The sequence below is a fragment of the Heterodontus francisci genome, chromosome 7, assembly GCF_036365525.1.
Source record: "Heterodontus francisci isolate sHetFra1 chromosome 7, sHetFra1.hap1, whole genome shotgun sequence".
In the NCBI taxonomy this organism is placed as follows: Eukaryota; Metazoa; Chordata; class Chondrichthyes; order Heterodontiformes; family Heterodontidae; genus Heterodontus; species Heterodontus francisci.
In genome coordinates, this window is record NC_090377.1 from 91,463,998 (window position 1) to 91,484,835 (window position 20,838).

Genomic DNA, 20,838 nt, shown 5'->3' on the forward strand with positions numbered 1-20,838 from the left:
CAGGTACAGTTACTATTGTTATGTTGGCAAATGTATTTGCCAGTTTGTACACAGCTACCACAGCTCAATTGACCTGGGCAACAAGAAAACTCATGCTCTTATTCAAATGGTACTATGGACCTTTTGTATCCACCTGAACCACCAGCATAGACAAATGAGATTAGTTTAACATCTCATCTAAACAATGATGCCTCCAACAATGCAGTATTCCCTCAGTGTTGAGCTAATGTCTAGGTGATATGCTCAAATCCTGAAGTGAGGCCTGAATTCATAACCTTCTAACTCACATGCAAGAGTGCTACCAACTAAGAAAAGTTGACACTATACTTCACATCAATTCTTCCACTCAATTTTTAATCAGGATAACTGTAACAGGCAAGAGAAATCCAAATTTCCTTTCCTCCACTTCAACCCACATAATTCAAGCCCCCTGCATGCAACCATCCTTAAACTTCATCATCTATCCCATTCTCACCGTCTCCGCACGCTGCCCTCGAGGTGGCTGTGGTGGGGAAGAGACCATCACCCACCTCCTTTTGGAATGTGCCTTTGCAAAGCAAGTGTGGAAAGAGATGCAGTGGTTTTTGCTGAGGTTCATCCTGAGCAGCTCTGTAACACAGCAGTCTGTGCTCTACAGGCTGTCCCGGGGACGCACATCGAGATAAACATCAACTGCTGTTAAAGGACCATCAACTCCGTGAAAGACGCTCTTTGGTGTGCCCAAAACTGGCTGGTCTTCCAGTGCAAAGAACTGTCCACAACCGAGTGTTGCAGATTGGCACAGTCCAAGGTCCAGGACTACGTGCTGAGGGATGCACTAAAGCTCGGGGCAGCCTGCTCAAAGGCTCACTGGGGAAAGGCCATAGTTTAAGGTCCTCCCGCCAAAGTATATTGAGGGTCTAGAACCAGTGAAAAACTCCTCAAGCTGTACCAAAATATGGTTTTGCTCTGTAATGCAAATGGTCATGGAACTGTTGATTTTTTTTCTCTTCGGATTAAAAGCAGTGTGCGCCTTTAAGACTCTGTTTGAAAACAGTGTGTCTTTAAGACTGAGCACAGGGTGCCAGCTACACCAGTCACTAGGCTACAGCAGAAGAGAGGGGTCACATGGTATAATGTTTTGATTTGACTGTGTAAAACTGGCAAAAACCAGTCTGAACCAAACTCCAGCGAGGCGTGCTACTGAAGAAAAGTCACGAAAATTGGTGCTGTCATACGTAGTGAGGAGGAAAGCCTTAGATTACAGGATGATATAAATGGGCTGGTAAGATGGGCGGAGCAGTGGCAAATGGAATTTAATCCTGAGAAGTGTGAGGTGATGCATTTTGGGAGGACTAACAAGGCAAGGGAATATACAATGGATGGTAGGACCCTAGGAAGTACAGAGGGTCAGAGGGACCTTGGTGTACTTGTCCATAGATCACTGAAGGTAGCAGCACAGGTAAATAAGGTGGTTAGGAAGGCATATGGCACACTTGCCTTTACTAGCCGAGACATAGAATATATGAGCAGGGAGATTATGATGGAGCTGTATAAAATGCTAGTTAGACCACAGTTGGAGGACAGTGTACAGTTATGGGCATCACACTATAGGAAGGATGTGATTGCACTGGAGAGGGTGCTGAGGAGATTCACCAGGATGTTGCCTGGGCTGGAGCATTTCAACTATGAAGAAAGACTGAAAAGGCTAGGGTTGTTTTCCTTAGAGCAGAGAAGGCTGAGGGGGGACATGATTGAGGTATACAAAATTATGAGGGGCATTAATAGGTTAGATAGAAAGAAACTTTTTCCCTTAGCTGAGGGGTCAATAACCAGGGGGCATAGATTTAAGGTAAGGGGCAGGAGGTTGAGAGGGGATTTGATGAAAAGTTTTTTCACTGAGAGGGTGGTTGGAATCTGGGACGCACTGCCTGAAGAGGCGGTAGAGGCAGGAACCCTCAATATTTAAGAGGTATTTAGATGAGCACATGAAGTGCCATAGCATACAAGGCTACAGGCCAAGTGCTGGAAAGTGGGATTAGAATAATTAGGTGCTTGATGGCCGGCACAGACACAATGGGCCGAAGGGCCTGTTTCTGTGCTGTATAACTCTATGACTCTATTCTCTCTCAAAAGAAATTCTACAATTAGCTACAGACCAAGTTAATTGCCTAAGGAGAAAAACAGGCTTTTTTTTTTGAAGAGACCATCTGTATTGCTGAAGGTAGCAAAACTCCCTTTTCTTGACTTCCAAGCTAGGCAATATTTGCTTCAATCCCTCTTGACTGATTGTATTTTCTGGAATACGCCAGTGGTCTTGATGCCTGCTGCAGCTGAAGTGTTTTGAATGCCTATCTGCTGAAGAGACTATTTAATCAAATCCACGTGTAGACTTCAAATGACATTTGATTATTTTCACATTAGAATACCTCATCCATCAGAAACGTAACCCACAAAGACTTATTTATTTATTCTTAAGAAACAGCTAATTCTTAAAAAAACATTTTTTTTAAAGAAACCGGTTAACTGTGATTTTTTTTTAGCATGTGTGGTATGTGTGTGTATGGGGGAGTTAGGTCAAAATAAGAAATTATAAAAGGTCTTTAGACATAGGTTTATCTTAATAGTATTTAAGATTTAGTTTTTTTTTTGATAAATAGTTAATTTGTTGTTATTTAAAGATATCTGGTTTGGTCTGCTTTATTCTGGGTTGGGTGGGAAAATGTCAATAATATGCTGTGGAGTGATGGGACTGAATTGATGGTGCATTGCTCCCGCTTCGGTTGTAACAAAATGTACGTTGCATGTAAAATGGAATGGAAGGGTTGTGAGGCAACTCACATTCTGTATTGAACGAAACTCATTTCTTTAGCACTTTCTGGAATGTCAACTTGGAATTGTTTTGTAATTTTCTTTTTAAAAACAGATGAATAAAGTGTATTTTTGGGGAAAAAAAATCATCTACCCCACAGCTTCCTCAAGCTGAAATCAAAAATGCATTATATCACCTAAACAGATTAGCATTTTCTTCACTATTGAGGGGGCTAAATATATATGGAGTAATTTTGAAAGGCTCTGCACCAAACATGGAGCCTTGCTGGATGGGAACACAGGTTAGAAATGTAGCTATAACATAACAGGGCTGATTCTACAGACTGGACTCCAATCTAGTAAGGCTCCACACTCAGAGCTTCATCTCTTAAAATTATCCCTATCAAGTGACATTTAAAACTGATTTTTAAAAAATCATTCACAGGATGTAGGAGTCACTGGCAAGGCCCTAATTACCCTTGAGAAGGTGGTGCTGAGCTGCCTTCTTGAACTGCTTCAGTCCATGTGGTGAAGATTTTGACCCAGCGAAGATGAAAAATGGCAATATATTTTCAAGTCAGGATGGCGGTGTTTCCCTGCACCTGTAGCTCTTGTCCTTCTTAGTGGTTGAGGTCACAGCTTTGGGAGGTACCGTTGAAGAAGCCTTGATGAGTTGTTGCAGTGCATTTTGTAGAATGGACATACAGCAGAGAAGGTGCACCATTGGTGGAGGGAGTGAATGCTTAATGTGGGGATAGGATGACAACTAATCAAACTGCTTTGTTCTGAATGATATTGACCTCCTTGAATATTGTTGAAGTGGCACTCTTCCAGACAAGTGGAGAGTACTCCATCACACTCCTGCTTTGTGCCTTATATATTGGAAAGGTTTTCAGGAGTTGGGAGGTGAGTTACTAACCACAGAATACCCAGCCTCTGACCTGTTCTTGTAGTCACAGCATTTATATGACAATCTAGTTAAGTTTGTAGTTAATTGAGCCACCCCAGGATGTTGATAGTGGGGGATTCTTCAAAGATAAACTCTCTCATTGGAGATGATCATTGCCTGGCAATTGTGTGGCGTGATGTTAGGTGCTGCTTATCTACTCAAGCCTGAATGTTGTCCAGGTCTACTGCATTTGAACATGTCCTGCTTCATTATGTGAGGAGTGTCGAATGGAACTGAACACTGTGCATTCATCAGCAAACATCCCCACTTCTGACTTTATGATGGAGGGAATGTCATTGATGAAGCAACTGAAGATGGTTGGGCCCAGGACATTGATACAGAAGTTCCTCAGGGCAATGTTCTGGGACTGAGATGATTGGCCTCAGTGAACCACAACAATCTTCCTTTGTGCAAGGAATAATTCCAACTAGTGGAGATTTTCCCTGATTCTCATTTGCTTCAAATTTTACTCGGGTTCCTTGATCTCACACTCGGTTGAATGCTGCCTGAATATCAAGGGCAGTCATTCTCACCTCATTTCAGCTCTTTTGTCCATGTTTGGTTATGAGGTCTGGAGCAAAGTTTTTGTGGAGGAATCCAACATAAGGATCAGTGAGCAGGTTATTGGTAAGTTAAGTGCCATTTGATGGCACTGTCAATGACATCTTCCATCATTTTGCTGATGATTACGAGCAGATAATGGTGCAGTAATTAGATAGATTGGATTTTTCTTTTTGTGGACAGGACATAACCTGGGCAATCTTGCACTTTGTTGGGTAGATCTCAGTGTTGTAGCTATACTGGAGCAGCTTGGCTAGGGGCGCAACTAGTTCAGGAGCACAAGTCTTCAGCACTACAGCCAGGAAGTTGTTGGAGCCCAAAGCTTTTGCTGTAATCCAGTGCACTCTGCTGTTTCTTGATATCACATGAAGTAAAATCAATTTGGCTGAAGACTGGCTTGTGATGGTCAGGACCTCGGGAGGGGGTTGAGATGGATCATCCACCTGGCACTGCTGACTGAGGATGGTTGCAAATACTTCAGCCTGGTCTTCTGCATTCATGCGCTAGGCTCCGCCATCATTGAGGGTGGGGATGTTCGTGGAGCTTCCTCCCCCTGTTAGTTCAACTGTTCACCACTATTCACAAGTGGATGTGGCAGGACTGCAAAGCTTTGATCTGAGCCATTGTTAGCTCTGTCGATAGCTTGCTGCTTCCGCAGTTTATCACGTATGTGGCCCTGTGTTGTATCTTGGCCAGACTGGCACCTCATTTTCAGTTTATTTCTCCTACTCAAGATTTTATTTCAGAATTTTCCCATATTTTTCTGCTAAATATGAATCTGAACAATGACCCCTCCAATTTTTCTTTGTTATGCACAGCTTGTTTATTGTACTGTGTGGTATATCCCTGATTGCTGCACGGCATAGAGGGAACCTTACTGCTGGAAGTCTTAAAGATACTTTAAGATTTATGCTATATTTTCAACCTAGCAAAATGATTATTTTCAGTATACTCGTTTTAACAGGTATGATTATAACAAATTGAAATATATTAAATTTTTGTGAATTATGTGCTCAAAGTGGGGGATGTTACTGCTGTAAAATGAACATTTTCCACTTTGGTCAGCATTGAGCACTTACAGGTCAAATATGGCATAGTTAAATGTACAATAATCCTCCCACTACCCAATGAGCCTCTATTCCAACATCAGAAGAGCAGCTTCACTGTATCAGTAACATTCACACCACATAAGTGCCAAACAATCACATCTCCAACAAGAGAAAATCCAACCATCTCCCCTTGACATTTAACGGCATTACCATTGCTGAATCCCTCACCATCAACATCCTAAGCCTTACCATTGATCAAAATTTAACTGGACCAGCAAAATAAATAATGTGGCCACAAGAGCAGGTCAGAGGCAATCCTAAGGCAAGTAACTCACCTCCTGACTCCTCAAAGCCTGTCTACCATCGACAAGGAACAAGTCAGGAGTGTGATGGAACAGTCTCCACTTGCTTGGATGAGTGTAGCTCCAGTGCACAAGAAGCTTGACACCATCCAAGATAAAACTGCCCGCTTGACAGGCATCCCATCCACAACCTTAGGCATTCACTCCCTCCACCATTGGCGCACAATGGCAGCAGTGTGTACCATATACAAGATGCACTGCAGCAATTCACCAAGCCTCCTTCAACAGCGCCTTCCAAACCCGCATCCTCTACCACCTAGAACAAGGGCAGCAGGCACGTGGGCACATCTCCTGCAAGTTCCCCGCCAAGTCACACACCATCCTGACTTGGAACTATATCGCTGCTCCTTCACTGTCACTGGGTCAAAATCCTGGAACTCCTTCCACAACAATGCTGTGGGTGTACCTTTACCACATGGACTGCAGTGGTTCAAGAAGGCAGCTCATCACCACCTTCTCAAGGGCAATTAGGGATGGCAATAATTGCTTGCCTTTCTAGCAACACTCAGATCCCAAGAACAGATTTAAAAAGTCTTCCCAATTTTTCCATACTAACCATCCTGTGGCATCTTTGAGCAAGAATGACGACTTAGTGCTGAATTAGAGGCAGTTTATACTGTTAGCCCATATCCACTAGATTGACACTGCCCAAACTCCTTTAGTTTAGGACCCATAAAGCCAACAGACAATTTTCTTTTTAACTCTTCTCCACTCCTGAGTATATTGCTGTAATACAGTTCCACAGGCACTAGATGCCCTGTGGTTAGGCCCGAACCAGTCATTCCTATGGAGTTAAACAGTGTGTGCTGGCAGGTTCTTGGACAACAGGGATTTTGCAACCAAACCAAATCCTGCCCTCACCCAAAGGCCACATGCAGAGCATGCTGTGCAACTGAAAAGTTTTTTTCTTCCAGTATCACAACTGCTTCACTATATGGCACTGCCAGAGTCTCACCAACAGTATCAGTTTATCAAGTACAAATTCAAAGTGGTGAAGTCACAAACAACGAGCAATGCAGGCTGTTGGCAAAAAGAAAACCATTTTTTTTTTCAGATGCAGAAAATGTTTGCAGAAAAGCAGAAGCAAATCACTCCAAGTTCCTCTGCTGCACCGGCTTGATCTGTAAAAAAACAGAAGAGAACTGCCTGTTTACTTACATTTACAGTTCTTTGGCCTCCTTATCTCAAGAGACAATGGATAAGCGCCTGGAGGTGGTCAGTGGTTTGTGAAGCAGCGCCTGGAGCGGCTATAAAGGCCAATTCTAGAGTGACAGGCTCTTCCACAGGTGCTGCAGAAAAATTTGTTTGTCGGGGCTGTTACACAGTTGGCTCTCCCCTTGCGCCTCTGTCTTTTTTCCTGCCAACTACTAAGTCTCTTCGACTCACCACACTTTAGCCCCGCCTTTATGGCTGCCCGCCAGCTCTGGCGGACACTGGCAACTGACTCCCACGACTTGTGATCAATATCACAGGATTTCATGTTGCGTTTGTAGACGTCTTTAAAGCGGAGACATGGACGGCCGGTGGGTCTGATACCAGTGGCGAGCTCGCTGTACAATGTGTCCTTGGGGATCCTGCCATCTTCCATGCGGCTCACATGGCCAAGCCATCTCAAGCGCCGCTGACTCAGTAGTGTGTATAAGCTGGGGATGTTGGCCACCTCGAGGACTTCTGTGTTGGAGATACGGTCCTGCCACCTGATGCCAAGTATTCTCCGGAGGCAGCGAAGATGGAATGAATTGAGACGTCACTCTTGGCTGACATACGTTGTCCAGGCCTCGCTGCCATAGAGCAAGGTACTGAGGACACAGGCCTGATACACTCGGACTTTTGTGTTCCAGTATGAGCCCAAAAAGAGAGAGTACATCTAACAGGGTAAGTTACAAATAGGCAGATTAGCAAAGTAAACAGTCAGTGGAGGCTGCCAGAATGAACGGGAGGGGAAAAGCTCTTAGAGCTAATTAACTTCCCATTTCCTACACCTATTTGTTACTGTGTTCAAAATGACTTTTCCAACAATATCTGAGGACCAACACTCACCGCGGGCACATATCCAGATAATAAAATATTTAAAGATTATTTTATTTTCCCGAAGCAATAACCATCTCTAAAGTTGCTTCACGGATCTGGCCAAACGAAGTTAGATGGATAATGAAACACCATCACTTCTATGAACAGGAGGCTGATATTTATTGGGTGAGGAGACAAACTGTTAGCTTCCGGAAATACCGAGTCCACGATCAGGATGTGGTTGGTTGCGGACTATACTCAACCCTCCCCGAGTTTGTGGCTCCTCCTAGTTTAATGACTGGAGTTCAGACAGGATTCACCTCACCTCGTTATATTCCTGCAGCTTTATTTTTTTTTAAAAATGGGTTATGACCAAGATCACAGCAGAGGGCGGTTCCACTCCTTGTGAACTGAATACAGACCACTGGCCAAAGGAACATTCCTCGCAGTGCGGTTTTTTACTCGCTGCTTTATAATGGAGGAGATCGGATAAAATACCTGAGGGGATTCCTGCTGCTTCCTCCAAAACAACCTGAGCGACTGAAGTGCAGAGTAAAACGGCCAGGGCTCTGCCGAGCTGCCGCATTTCGCCTCACTTTCCTGTGCAAAACGCCGGTCAGAGTAATGTCGGACCGAGCGGCACCCACAAGGCAAGCTACACAGCTCCTCCCCTCACTGGCGAGGGCTGCTCTCTTTTCTACTCTTTTACCCTTTCCCGCTTCCAGCTCGCTGCTCACACGCTTCATCCACTTTCGTTTTCTCACCGCCAATCAGGAGCCACATGCGCCTTTTTCATGTATTGGAAAATCCAGGCGAGTCCCATTCCCCAGAAAGCGCCGAGCGGCGACATTGGTGACTCGTCAGGAGCTGGAATATTGCGATCACATTACTGTTTCACTATGTAAACTCGGGTTACCATCCCTCCAGGATTGTCCTGGAGTCTCTCGAAATTCAAGATTAATCTCCAGGATTCTGCTTGCAAAACCTAGGAGAAACGTCATTAAAACATTATTTTTTCATTTTATTTGAACGCTTGCTTTTATTAATTATTCAAAATATTGGAGATGGGGGAAAAGATATTAAATAGGTGGTTTGGAGGCTAGAGGTCATGTGATGGAACCTCCGGGAATAGAACCAAGCAAAGTTGGCAACCGTTCTGTTCACTCATGTTGGGACAAAGGGTCTTGTTAGTTTTGCGGGGGTCGCAGTTGGGCTTCAACCCATTCTGTTTGGACATCTCTCATGGGTGTATTTATTATATTCTTATTTTGGTTGGTCGCCATTTATAGTTCATTTGTTAGACATACCTTCACCTTCCCATTCTGAAACGTTGTGATGTGTTGAAGAGAACGATCCCAAACACACACCGTTTGTTCTCTCCACAGCAGGTTGATTGGGGTTTTTAGTGTTCAGATTTCCAATACTTGCATTATTTTGCTTTTTTTACTGGCCCAGATGGAAACTTTGGCCTGTTCAAAATGAAGTAACTGCTTTTTGCCTGAGCTGGACAGGAGGTCATACAGCTATACAGCACAGAAAATACACCCATCGTGTCAGGGCCGGCCATTAAGCACCTGTCCTAATCCCATTTTCCAGCACTTGGCCCATAGCTTGTATGCTATGGCATTTCAAGTGCTCGTCTAAATACTTCATAAATGTTGTGAAAGTTCCTGCCTCTACCACTCCTTCAAGCAGTGTGTTCCAGATTCCAACCACCCACTGGGTGAAAATTTTTTTTCCTCAAATCCCTTCAAAATCTCCAGCCCCTGACCATCAATCTATGCCCCCTGGTTATTGACACCTCTGCTAAGAGAAAAAGTTTCTTCCTATCAACCCTATCTATGTCCCTCATAATTTTGTATACCTCAACCAGGTTCCCCCCCTCAGCCTTCTCTGCTCTATGGAAAACAACCCTAGCCTATCCAGTCTCTCTTCATAGCTGAAATGCTCCAGCCCAGGCAACATCCTGGTGAATCTCCTCTGCACCCTCTCCAGTGCAATCACATCCTTCCTCTAGTGTGGCGACCAGAACTGTACACTATACTCCAGCTGTGGCCTAACTAGCGTTTTATACAGCTCCATCATAACCTCCTTGCTCTTATAGTCTATGCCTCGGCTAATAAAAGCAAGTATCACATATGCCTTCCTAACCACCTATCTACCTGTGATGCTGCCTTCAGTGATCTATGGACAAGTACACCAAGGTCCCTCTGTACTTCCTAGGGTCCTACCATCCATTGTATATTCCCTTGCCTTGTAAATCCTCCGAAAATGCATCACCTCACACTTTTCAGGATTAAATTCCATTTGCCACTGTTCTGCCCATCTTACCAGCCCATCTATATCGTTCTCTAATCTAAGGCTTTCCTCCTCACTATTTACAACACCACCAATTTTCGTGTCATCTGCGAACTTACTGATCATACCTCCTATATTCCCGTCAAAATGATTAATGTACACTACAAACAGCAAGGGTCCCAGCACTGATCCCTGTGGTACACCACTGGTCACAGGCTTCCAATTGCAAAAACAACCTTCGACCATCACCCTCTGCCTCCTGCCACTGAGCCAATTTTGGATCCAATTTGCCAAATTGCCCTGGATCCCATGGGCTCTTACCTTCTTGACCAATCTCCCATGCAGGACCTTATCATAAGCCTTACTGAAGTCCATGTAGACTGCATCAGCTGCTTTACCCTCATCTACACACCTAATCACCTCCTCAAAAAATTCAATCAAATTTGTTAGACATGATCTCCCCATGACAAAGCCATGCTGACTATCCTTGATTAATCCCTGCCTCTCCAAGTGGAGATTAATCCTGTCCCTTAGAATTTTTTCCAATAGTTTCCCTACCACTGATGTTAGATTCACTGGCTTGTAATTACCTGGTTTATCCCTACTACCCTTCTTGAATAATGGTTACACAGTTGCTCTCCTCCAGAAATAAAAACAAGAAATGCTGGAAATACTCAGCAGGTCTGGCAGCATCTGTGGAGAGAGAGAAGCAGAGTTAACGTTTCAGGTCAGTGACCCTTCTTCAGAACTGGCAAATATTAGAAATGTGAAAGGTTATAAGCAAGTAAAGCGGGGGTGGGGCAAGAGATAACAAAGGAGAAGGTGTAGATAGGATCAGGTCACAGAATAGCTGACCAGAAGGTCGTGGAGCAAAGGCAAACAATGTTAATGGTGTGTTGAAAGACAAAGCATTAGTACAGAGAGGGTGTTAACGGACTGAAAATTGAACAGCCGCGGGTACAAACATGAAAAAAAAACAGTGGGTAAGCAAACTGAACAAACTAAGAAGAAATAAAATAAACACACAAAAAAATATAAAAAAAGAAAAGAAAAACTAAAAATAAAAGTAAAAATGGGGGGCCAGTCATGCTCTGAAATTATTGAACTCAATGTTCAGTCCGGCAGGCTGTAGTGTGCCTAATCGGTAAATGAGATGCTGTTTCTCAAGCTTGCATTGATGTTCACTGGAACACTGTAGCAATCCCAGGACAGAGATGTGAGCATGAGAGCAGGGGGGAGTGTTGAAATGGCAAGCAACCGGAGCTCGGGGTCCTGCTTGCGGACTGAGTGGAGGTGTTCAGCAAAGCGGTCACCCAGTCTGCGTTTGGTCTCCCCACTGTAGAGGAGACCACGTGAGTAGCGAATACAGTATACTACATTGAAAGAAGTACAAGTAAATCGCTGCTTCACCTAAAAGGAGTGTTTGGGCCCTGGGATAGTGAGGAGAGAGGAGGTAAATGGGCAGGCATTACACCTGCTGCGATTGCAGAGGAAGGTGCCATGGAAAGGGGACGAGGTGGTGGGGGTAATGGAGGAGTGGACCAGGGTGTCAAGGAGGAAATGATCCCTTTGGAATGCTGACAGGGGAAGGGAGGTGAAGATGCATTTGGTAGTGGCATCACGCTGGAGGTGGCAGAAATGGCAGAGGATGATCCTTTGGATATGGAGGCTGATGGGTGGAAAGTGAGGACAATGGGAACCCTGTCGTGGTTCTGGGAGGGAGGGGAAGGGGTGAGGATAGAGGTGCGGGAAATGGGCCGGACACCATTGAGGGCCCTGTCAATCACAGTTTGGGGGAATCCTCGGTTGAGGAAAAAGGAAGACATATCAGAAGCGCTGTCATGGAAGGTAGCATCATAAGAGCAGATGCATCGGAGATGGAGAAACTAGGAGAATGGAATGGAGTCCTTACAGGAGGCAGGGTGTGAAGACGTGTAGTCGAGGTAGCTGTGGGAGTCGGTGGGCTTATAATGGAGATTAGTAGACAGCCTATCCCCAGACATGGAGATAGAAAAGTTGAGGAAGGGAAGTGTCAGAGATGGACCATGTAAAGGTGAGAGAAGGGTGGAAATTAGAAGCAAAGTTGATAAAGTTTTCCAGTTTGGGGTGGGAGCAGGAAACGGCACTGATACAGTCATCAATGTACCGGAAAAAGAGTTGGGGGAGGGGCCTGAGTAGGACTGGAACAAGGAATGTTCGACATATCCCACAAAAAGACTAGGACCCATGCGGGTACCCATAGCAACACTTACTTGAAGGAAGTGAGTGGATTTGAAGGAGAAGTTGTTCAATGTGAGAACAAGTTCAGCCAGGCAGAGGAGGGTGGTGGTGGATGGGGACTGGTTGGGACTCTGTTGAAGGAAGAAGCGGAGAGCCCTCAAACCTTCCTGGTGAGGGATGGAGGTGTCGAGAGATTGGACGTCCATAGTGAAGAGGAGGCGGTTGGGGCCAGGAAACTGGAAATTGTCAAAATGACTTGGGGCGTCAGAAGCATCACGGATGTAGATGGGAAGAGACTGGACCAGTGGAGAAAAGATAAAGTCAAGATAGGAAGAAATAAGTTCAGTGGGGCAGGAGCAGGCTGACACAATGGGTCTGCCGGGAGAGTCCTGTTTGTGGATTTTGGGAAGGAGGTAGAAGCGGGCTGTCCTGAGTTGTGGGACTAAGAGGTTGGAAGCTGTAGACGGAAGATCTCCAGAGGAGATGATGTCAGTGACAGTCCTGTGGAGAGTAGCTTGATGTTCAGTGGTGGGGTCATGGTCCAGAGGGAGGTAGGAAGAAGTGTCTGAGAGTTGGCGCTGAGCCTCTACAAGGTAGAGGTCGGTACGCCATACAACAACAGCACCACCCTTGTCTGCGGGTTTGATGACCATGTCTGGGTTAGATCTGAAAGAACAGAGTGCCCCAAGTTCAGAGGGGGCAGGTTAGACTGAGTGAGGGGGGCAGAGAAATTGAGATGACCAATGTCCTCCAGTCCCCTGGCACCTCTCCTGTGGCCAGAGAGGATTTGAAAATTTGTGTCAGAGCCCCTGCAGTCTTCTCCCTTGCTTCACATCGCAGCCTGGGATATATCTCATCTGAGCCTGGGGATCTATCCACTTTTAAGCCCACTAAAACTGCTAATACCTCCTGCCTTTCAATGCTAATTTGTTCAAATATATCACAATCCCCCTCCTTGATCTCTACACCTATATTGTCCTTCTCCGTAGTGAACACAGATGAAAAGTAACCATTTAAAACCTCACCTCCATCCTCCGGCTCCACACACAGATTGCCACTTTGGTCCCTAATGGGCCCTACTCTTTCCCTGGTTATCCTCTTGCCCTTAATATACTGATAAAACGCCTTGGGAATTTCCTTAATCTTGTCCGCCAGTGTTTTTTCATGCCCCCTCTTTGCTCTCCTAATTACTTTTTTAAGTCCCCCATACACTTTCTATACTCCTCTAGGGCCTCCACTATTTTCAGCCATCTGAATCTGCCATAAGCCTTCTTTTTTTTCCTTATCCAATCCTCTATATCTCTTGACATCCAGTGTTCCCTGGACTTATTGATCCTACCCGTCACCTTTACGGGAATATGTTGGCTCTGAACCCCTGCTATTTCCTCTTTGAATGACTCTCACTGGTCTGATGTAGACTTTCCTACATGTAGCTGCTCACAGTCCACTTTGGCCAGATCCTGTTTTATCATATTGAAATCTGCCTTCCCCCAATTCAGTATCTTTATTTCCGGTCCATCTTTGTCCTTTTCCATAACTATCTTAAATCTTACAGAGTCACTATCCCCGAAATGCTTCCCCACTGACACTTCTACCACTTCTCCGGCTTCATTCCCTAAAATTTGGTCCAGTACTGCCCCTTCTCTTGTAGGGCTTTCCCTGGTTCTGGACTCCCCCACCATCGGAAACATCCTTCCTGCATCTACCCTGTCAAGTCCTGTTAGAATTTTATAAGTTTGTAAGAGATCCCCCCCCCCCCCCCCCACCCCCACTCTTCTGAACTCCAGCGAATATAATCCTAACCGACTCACTCTCTCCTCATACGTCAGTCCCGCCATCCCAGGAATCAAAAAGATCTCCTTAATGCACTTTAAGAATTCTGCCCCCTTTAAGTACTTTGCACTTAGACTATCCCGGTTAATATTGGATAAGTTGAAATCCCCTACTATTATTACCCTATTATTTTTATGACTCTCTGAGATTTGCCTACATGTCTGCTCCTCTATCTCTCCCTGACTGTTTGGAGGCCTGTAATACACTCCCAGAAAAGTGATTGCCCCCTTTTTGTTTTTTAGTTCTACCCATATGTCCTCATTTGAGGAACCTTCTAAGATATCATCCCTCCTTACTGCTTGATCAATAGTGCAATGCCACCTCCTCTTTTATCGCACCCCCCACCACCATCACGCCTCAAGATTCTATACCCTGGAATATTGAGCTGCCAGTCCTGCCCTTCTCTCAACCATGACTCTGTGATAGCAATAATATCATATTCCCATGTGATAATCAATGCCCTCAATTCATCTGCCTTACTTGTAAGACTTCCTTGCATTAAAATAGACGCAATCCAGCCTTGCATTATTCACTTGTGCCTTAACAGGTCTATATTTGCACTGCCTTCCAGACTGACTTAGTTTCTCTGCTATATTTGGCTATGCATCACCCCGTACTGTACCCCCACTCTGTAAGCCATTCGGCCCTTTGAGCCTGCTCCACCATTCATTATGATCATGGCTGATCATCCAACTCAGTAACCTGTTCCCACTTTCCCCCCATATCCTTTGATCCCTTTCACCCCAAGAGCTATATCTAACTCCTTCTTGAAAACATACAATGTTTTGGCCTCAACTGCTTTCTGTGGTAGCGAATTCCACAGGCTCACCACTCTCAGGGTGAAGAAATTTCTCCTCATCTCAGTCCTGAAAGGTTTACCCCGTATCCGTAGAATATGACCCCTGGTTCTGGACTGCCCCACCATCGGAAACATCCTTCCTGCATCTACCCTGTCAAGTCCTGTTAGAATTTTATAGGTTTGTAAGAGATTCCACCCCCCCCACTCTTCTGAACTCCAGCGAATATAATCCTAACCGACTCACTCTCTCCTCATACGTCAGTCCCGCCATCCCAGGAATCAGTCTGGTAAACCTTCGCTGCACTCCCTCTACAGCTAAGAACATCCTTCCTCAGATAAGGAGACCAAAACTGCACAAATATTCCAGGTGTGGCCTCACCAAGGCCCTGTATAATTGCAGTAAAACATCCCTGCTCCTGTACTCGAATTCTCTCGCTATGAAGGCCAACATACCATTAGCCTTTTTTACCGCTGTTGCACCTGCATGCACCTTCAGTGACCGGTGTACGAGAACACCCAGGTCTCATTGCATATTCCCCTCTCTCAATTTATAGCCGTTCAGATAATAATCTGCCTTCCTGTTTTTGCTACCAAAGTGAATAACCACACATTTATTCACATTATACTGCATCTGCCATCTACTACATCATTGATCCTAGCATCAGGGAGCCAAATACCATCCTGGAGTCACGTTTGTGGCCACAGAAACATCTATCTGTACCCCTTATGATAGAATCCCCTATCATTATAGCTCTCCCAAACTTTTTCCTTCCCTGCTGTGCAGCTGAGCCACCCGTAGTGCTACAGACCTGGCTCTTGCTGCATTCCCCTGAGAAGCTATCTCCCCTAACGGTATACAAAGCGGAAAATCTTAGAGAGGGAGATGGACCCAGGGGACTCCTGCACTACCTGCCTAGTTCTTCTACTCTGCCTGACAGTCACCCATTCCCTTTCTGCTTGAGCAGTCTTTACCTGCAGTGTGACCACCTCCCTGTATGTGCTATCCACGATGATCTCAGCCTCTTGGATGCTCCACAGTGTCCCCAGCCGCTGCTGCAGATCTGAAACACGGATTTCGAGTAGCTGCAGCTGGAGACACTTCCTGCACACGTGTTTGCCCTGGACACTGGAAGTGTCCCTGACTTCCCAGATTGCACAGGAGGAGCACCCCACACTGCCGAGCTGCCCTGCCATGACTTACCCTTAATTTACTCCCTTGAATTACTCAAAAATTAGAGATTATTTACACTAGGAACCTTGATTCTCTAAAAAACACGACTTATATAAAAAAACTGTAGACCTTATCTTTCTCTTTAGGTACTAACCCAGCTTACCTGTATGCTCACCCCGACGGCTCTCTGTTTCCCTGCCCGCTCTGTTGATTGTGAGGTCACTCGGACCTCACTTTTTGATTTTTCCCCGGCTCTGCTCCTGCCGTGTTTTCTTTCTCTCTCTGGTCTCCGACTGTGTTCCTTTTGGTGTGCTTTTTAAAGCTCTGCTCCCGCTGTGTTTTCTCTCTCTCTCTCTGGTCTCCCATGGATTGGACTCTGATGTTTATTTTGCTGATGATGAGGTTGACAACTCTGGTTGGAGGCATTCCTCAAGGTTTGATCCTGTGATGTTCTAACCACATGATGTCTGACCATGCAACACCTGGTCATGTGACATCTGTAAATGTTGTTGCATCTCTCTCCCTGTCTCTTTGGACTCAAGTTCTTTGCAAAGCTGACAGCTCTGTACTTGGAGCCTCAGTCAGAGCAGATCTATACAGGGACTTGAAGCTTCAAAACCGACAGGCACACACCAACCTGAACCAAACCAAGAGATTGCACAAAGGGAAGTAGTATGGATTTGCGGCACTAATAGGGCACATTGCCATTAATTCAGCTCAGCACCAATATTTCTAAACCATTCCCTGACCTCTCTTTCCCCAAATCCAGTCCACAGTCTCCCGGACCCTCCATTGGCCCTCTACCACATTATCCCTCTCCCTGATCCCTATTATCCCAATCCTACGTTCCCCAGTCTTCATGTCTCCCCAACACCCTTTTCCCATTCTTTTTCTCTCCTTAATACCCATTATCCCTGTCCTCCATCCCCCAGTCTCTCTCACCCCGCAAATCTTGAACCCTCCACAATTTCTGATTGTTCCCAGCACAAAGGCCAATCCTGGCTTTCTGCAGTGGGGATGTTGGGGTGGGAGCAGGGGGCGGTGTGTTTTGGGGAGGGTGGGTGGGCAGTGGTGGTAGGGGTCCTTGCCCAGGCTTTGAGCAGCAGCACCTGGGTTATCCATGCCTCATTCCAGGAGACTACTAGGCAATCCAGGAATGTTGGTAACCCTTGTTGATAATAGAAATTATTTGAAAATGTTAACATTAATAACTAATGAAATAACTGTAAGTACAGAAATGAACTGTTTGCAAAACAGATTTTTGATACTGGTCCTATTTTAAAAATTCCCACAAAGCCCAATCAAAAACAAGCTTTGTCCAAAGCCAAATTAGATGGTCGCCAAGGGCTCTTTTTTGTTAATTACCCCTCTATTAGTTTGGACGCGTCGCTCCCCTTTTCTTCGAAGGGAAGCATTTGTTCATTGTCCCCATGTTTCAACTTTTTCACACCTGCATCTGTGTGTCAAAATAGACATGTTTCACATGTTGTCCATTTAATGGAAGACTTCACACGCCTGTGGGAATTTTGTTTTGTCTTTCTGCTAGACATGAATACTGACTGCTCCACAATGTTTCTATCAGCTAATTCAGTCCATCTACGCCTCATGATTGTCTCTGTATAACACACTGACAACAGCAAGACAATTGTAGATTGATGTCTTCCAATGTTAACTGCTCTGATTCAGAACCTTATGGGAATGTGCGTGGATAAGAGCATTATAAAACCTAAGTTAAATGGATTCTATAAATTAATAATCATAGTAAAAACCTTAAGTCTGTCCCACTCGACTTCCTGTTGTTATGTTTTTATCACACTGTTTGTGTCATCTTTTTCTCACACTTAATTCCTATGTCCACACATATAATGGCCTGCATTTTGCATTTAGGATAATGCTGAGGCCACATCAGCACTCACCATATTATTAAGCAGTAAACTGGACAGCAAGTTCCGGCATCCACACATGTGCAGTTAAACGTGGAAAGTTGCTGTCTGAGTTGTCTTCCTTCTCCATAAGCTTCGCTAAACCAGTATCTACAAAGTGACTTGACATTTGTACACGTACAATGGCGTGAAACTGTAGTATCCACCAGATACGTGCTAAACACATAGAAAAGTTAGGGCTTGTCCATTCAAGTGTACGGGAATTTTTAACAGTGTGCTCAGTCTTAATTACTGCCAAACTACCTCTCTGGCTTGGAAAATGTACTTTTACAAGTGTAAAGTCTTATTTCTTCAGATTTTAATTATTGTTGGAGAATAAATCATTTTTACTTTTTCTTTCTCTTTTATCTCTGTCTTAATCCCATCATTCTTTCCCTCTTTCTATTTTGCCATCTGTACATGATTTTACATTAAATTAAATATTCTAACTTACATTTCCTGGTTTAAACTCTGCATATCAGAGTAAGGATACTTCAATCTAATTGGTTGAGGAGACACACCATTGCTTGCTCTGTTCACAGATGTTCCAGATCCCCTGTAGAGGGCACCATGTTGTTTTGGCTCTCGATTAACTTCAAATCACAGTGTAAAAGTCCACAGAAAGTCTGGGCAAGCGAAAGTGCAGTGACGGTGAGCACCATTCATTTTCTGCTGATTGCAAAATCTGAGCCAAATGCTTGTAGAAACTTGCCACTCAGATAGCCACCCAGTTCCCACAATTCTCTCTAAATGCTCTCTGAAAATCACTCTTTTTTCCCTCTGTAACACCTTTAAAGGTGTAAAATACAGGTTTGAACCAAATTTTTAAAAGTCAAAAAATACATATTTCACAATAGCATTTGTTGTGCTGTAGGGTATTCCCAAGCGCAGAGGCACCTGCAGTAAATATCATACTGTTTAAATGTTATTTGAGTAAGTAGATTCATATAATCCTAGTGAACATATATATATATATATACACTCATGTACAAGTTGAAAGTATAGCCACATATTGTTACAAAATGGAGTACTCACCCAAGGCACTGTGGGAACAAGATTGGCTAAGTCATATCCCTGAGAATGGTACTGTGAGACACAGACAGTTAGGCTGACCAAGGAGGCCCCTCATATCAGTGTATAAGACAGCTGCTTTGTGTAACTACAGACAGCACGAAGCAATCAGGAATGCAAGCTTGATAAAGGTAAAAGGATTCATTGTGAAGACTCAGGGATAGTTGATAAGGGGGTCTGGGAAACATCACAAGATGATCAGGGGGCTTGCATGAGCTGATCACGTAGCCACATGATGCCTAATGAGTAATCTAATTGGAATATGTGTAATGTATGTAATCAATAACCGTTATGATTGGATTATGTCCAGCCGGGATGGGCTGAGTAACTATATATCCGTTGTGGATTTTCCTTTGTTCGGTGGAGAGGCATCTGGACAGACCAGTGACCTGCTCCCCGCTGGCATAACTAAATAAACTGTTTGACATTGGAGCAGACCTGAGTGTCGAGTGATTCTTCTAGATTCATTCCCGCTAACAGCATTAAATTGTCTTTTAATGCCCTCATTAAAGTTTTTCCTTGAAAGCCTCAGCCACTCTCAAAAGACTGGGTTGGGGTTGATATTTTTACCCAGAGCTGTGACTATGTGCTGAATTTGGATTGTTCAGTCTGAGCATGTGCAGTGTATCTAGTTTCCCAGGATGCATCAAGTACTGTTCCAAGAAAAGCTGGAGGAGGAATATTTTTCTTCAACCCTAGCAATTCTAGTTCAGTTGGTTTTCAAAATTATTTTGAAAAAAGCTAGAGGATGAATTTTAAAAGCTACAGGTAAAATTAATCAAGTCTTTAAAAAAAAGATTCTGTGTGTTTGGATGAACTTATGTGCAAGAGTGAGAAAAAAAATTACACGCCTGTTGTCGCTTCTGTTTTGTGCTCTGTAAACATCACAAAATGTTTAAAGCCGAGAAAGAGAGGCACACAGTAATGTCAGAAAAAGTGTGTGTGAGAGAGAGACACTAGGGTCAGAAAGTGAGTTGAGAGAGTGATGTTTTTAAAAAATCCGTTGAATTTTGAAGCTAACTAATTACCTGACTTGCTAACAGCTATGAGATAAATAATAAGGCAGACAGTTTCTTTCCTCACTGTTACGACCAGGTGAGAGGGGGTTCCCTCTCAGCCTTTGCCTGGTTTAACCGTAACATGGTTTAATTTTAAAACAGTGTTTTTAGCTTCCCCCTTAGTGAATCCTTGTTCACTGCTCCAATTGAAAGGCAAAGAAATCAAACAGGTTTCCTTAGATTTAAACAAGAAAGGTAGAAGTTTATTAATTTTAAACTCTAATCCAGTTAACGACTACAAATATGCGACGCAACCGTGGTAGCATGCATACGCGATAAACACACAAGCAGATAGAGACAGTAAAAGTAGAAGGAATAAAGGGGAAAAGTTTGAGGCAATATCAGGTAGTTACAGTCCTTTAAGTTCAATGTGGAGTCTTTGGTTCCCGGTAAGTCTTGCAATTCATTGGGGCCCAATTCACGCTTCAACTTGTTCCGATGTAGGAGTCTTTTCTCTCTTGAGGTTTACATGTCTTCCGTGGGTCCGGTGGCTTGGGAGAAAGCGAGAGAGAGAGACAACCAGGTGACAGATTTGCTTGTTTCAGCTTCAGTTGCACACAGCCTCCTGTTCCTTTCTCTGTGGCACAATTCAAAAAACCCCAGGTTGCCCAGCAGGTTAGTCATGTGACTAGCTCCTTATTAAGGAGCAGTCCTGCGAGTTTGTGGATTTCAAAGCTCTCAGTGGGGTGAGTGTAGTGCTATCTCTTACCAACAAGATGTGGAACCATTGTCAGACCAATCGCTG

The 20,838-nt window shown here is 44.4% G+C and overlaps 1 protein-coding gene and 1 long non-coding RNA gene across 3 annotated transcripts in view; one reads left to right on the plus strand and one right to left on the minus strand.

Annotated features, from left to right (window-relative positions):
- The window catches only part of nemp2 (nuclear envelope integral membrane protein 2), a 69,698-nt gene extending 61,128 nt beyond the window's left edge, over nt 1-8,570 (minus strand). Inside the window, exon 1 of one of the 2 annotated variants that reach the window (XM_068035642.1) lies at nt 8,220-8,570. In XM_068035642.1, the coding sequence (XP_067891743.1) occupies nt 8,220-8,307 (88 nt within the window). In that variant the 5' untranslated portion in view covers nt 8,308-8,570. Of the gene's footprint in view, nt 1-6,869; nt 6,946-8,219 lie in introns of those variants that run through there. The other variant, XM_068035643.1, reaches the window with a different exon arrangement.
- LOC137372146 (uncharacterized) overlaps nt 8,023-20,838 on the plus strand; it is a 31,194-nt gene continuing 18,378 nt past the window's right edge. The window contains exons 1-2 of the long non-coding RNA XR_010975395.1: nt 8,023-8,371; nt 18,507-18,615. This is a non-coding gene — a long non-coding RNA (uncharacterized lncRNA). The remainder of the gene's footprint in view (nt 8,372-18,506; nt 18,616-20,838) is intronic.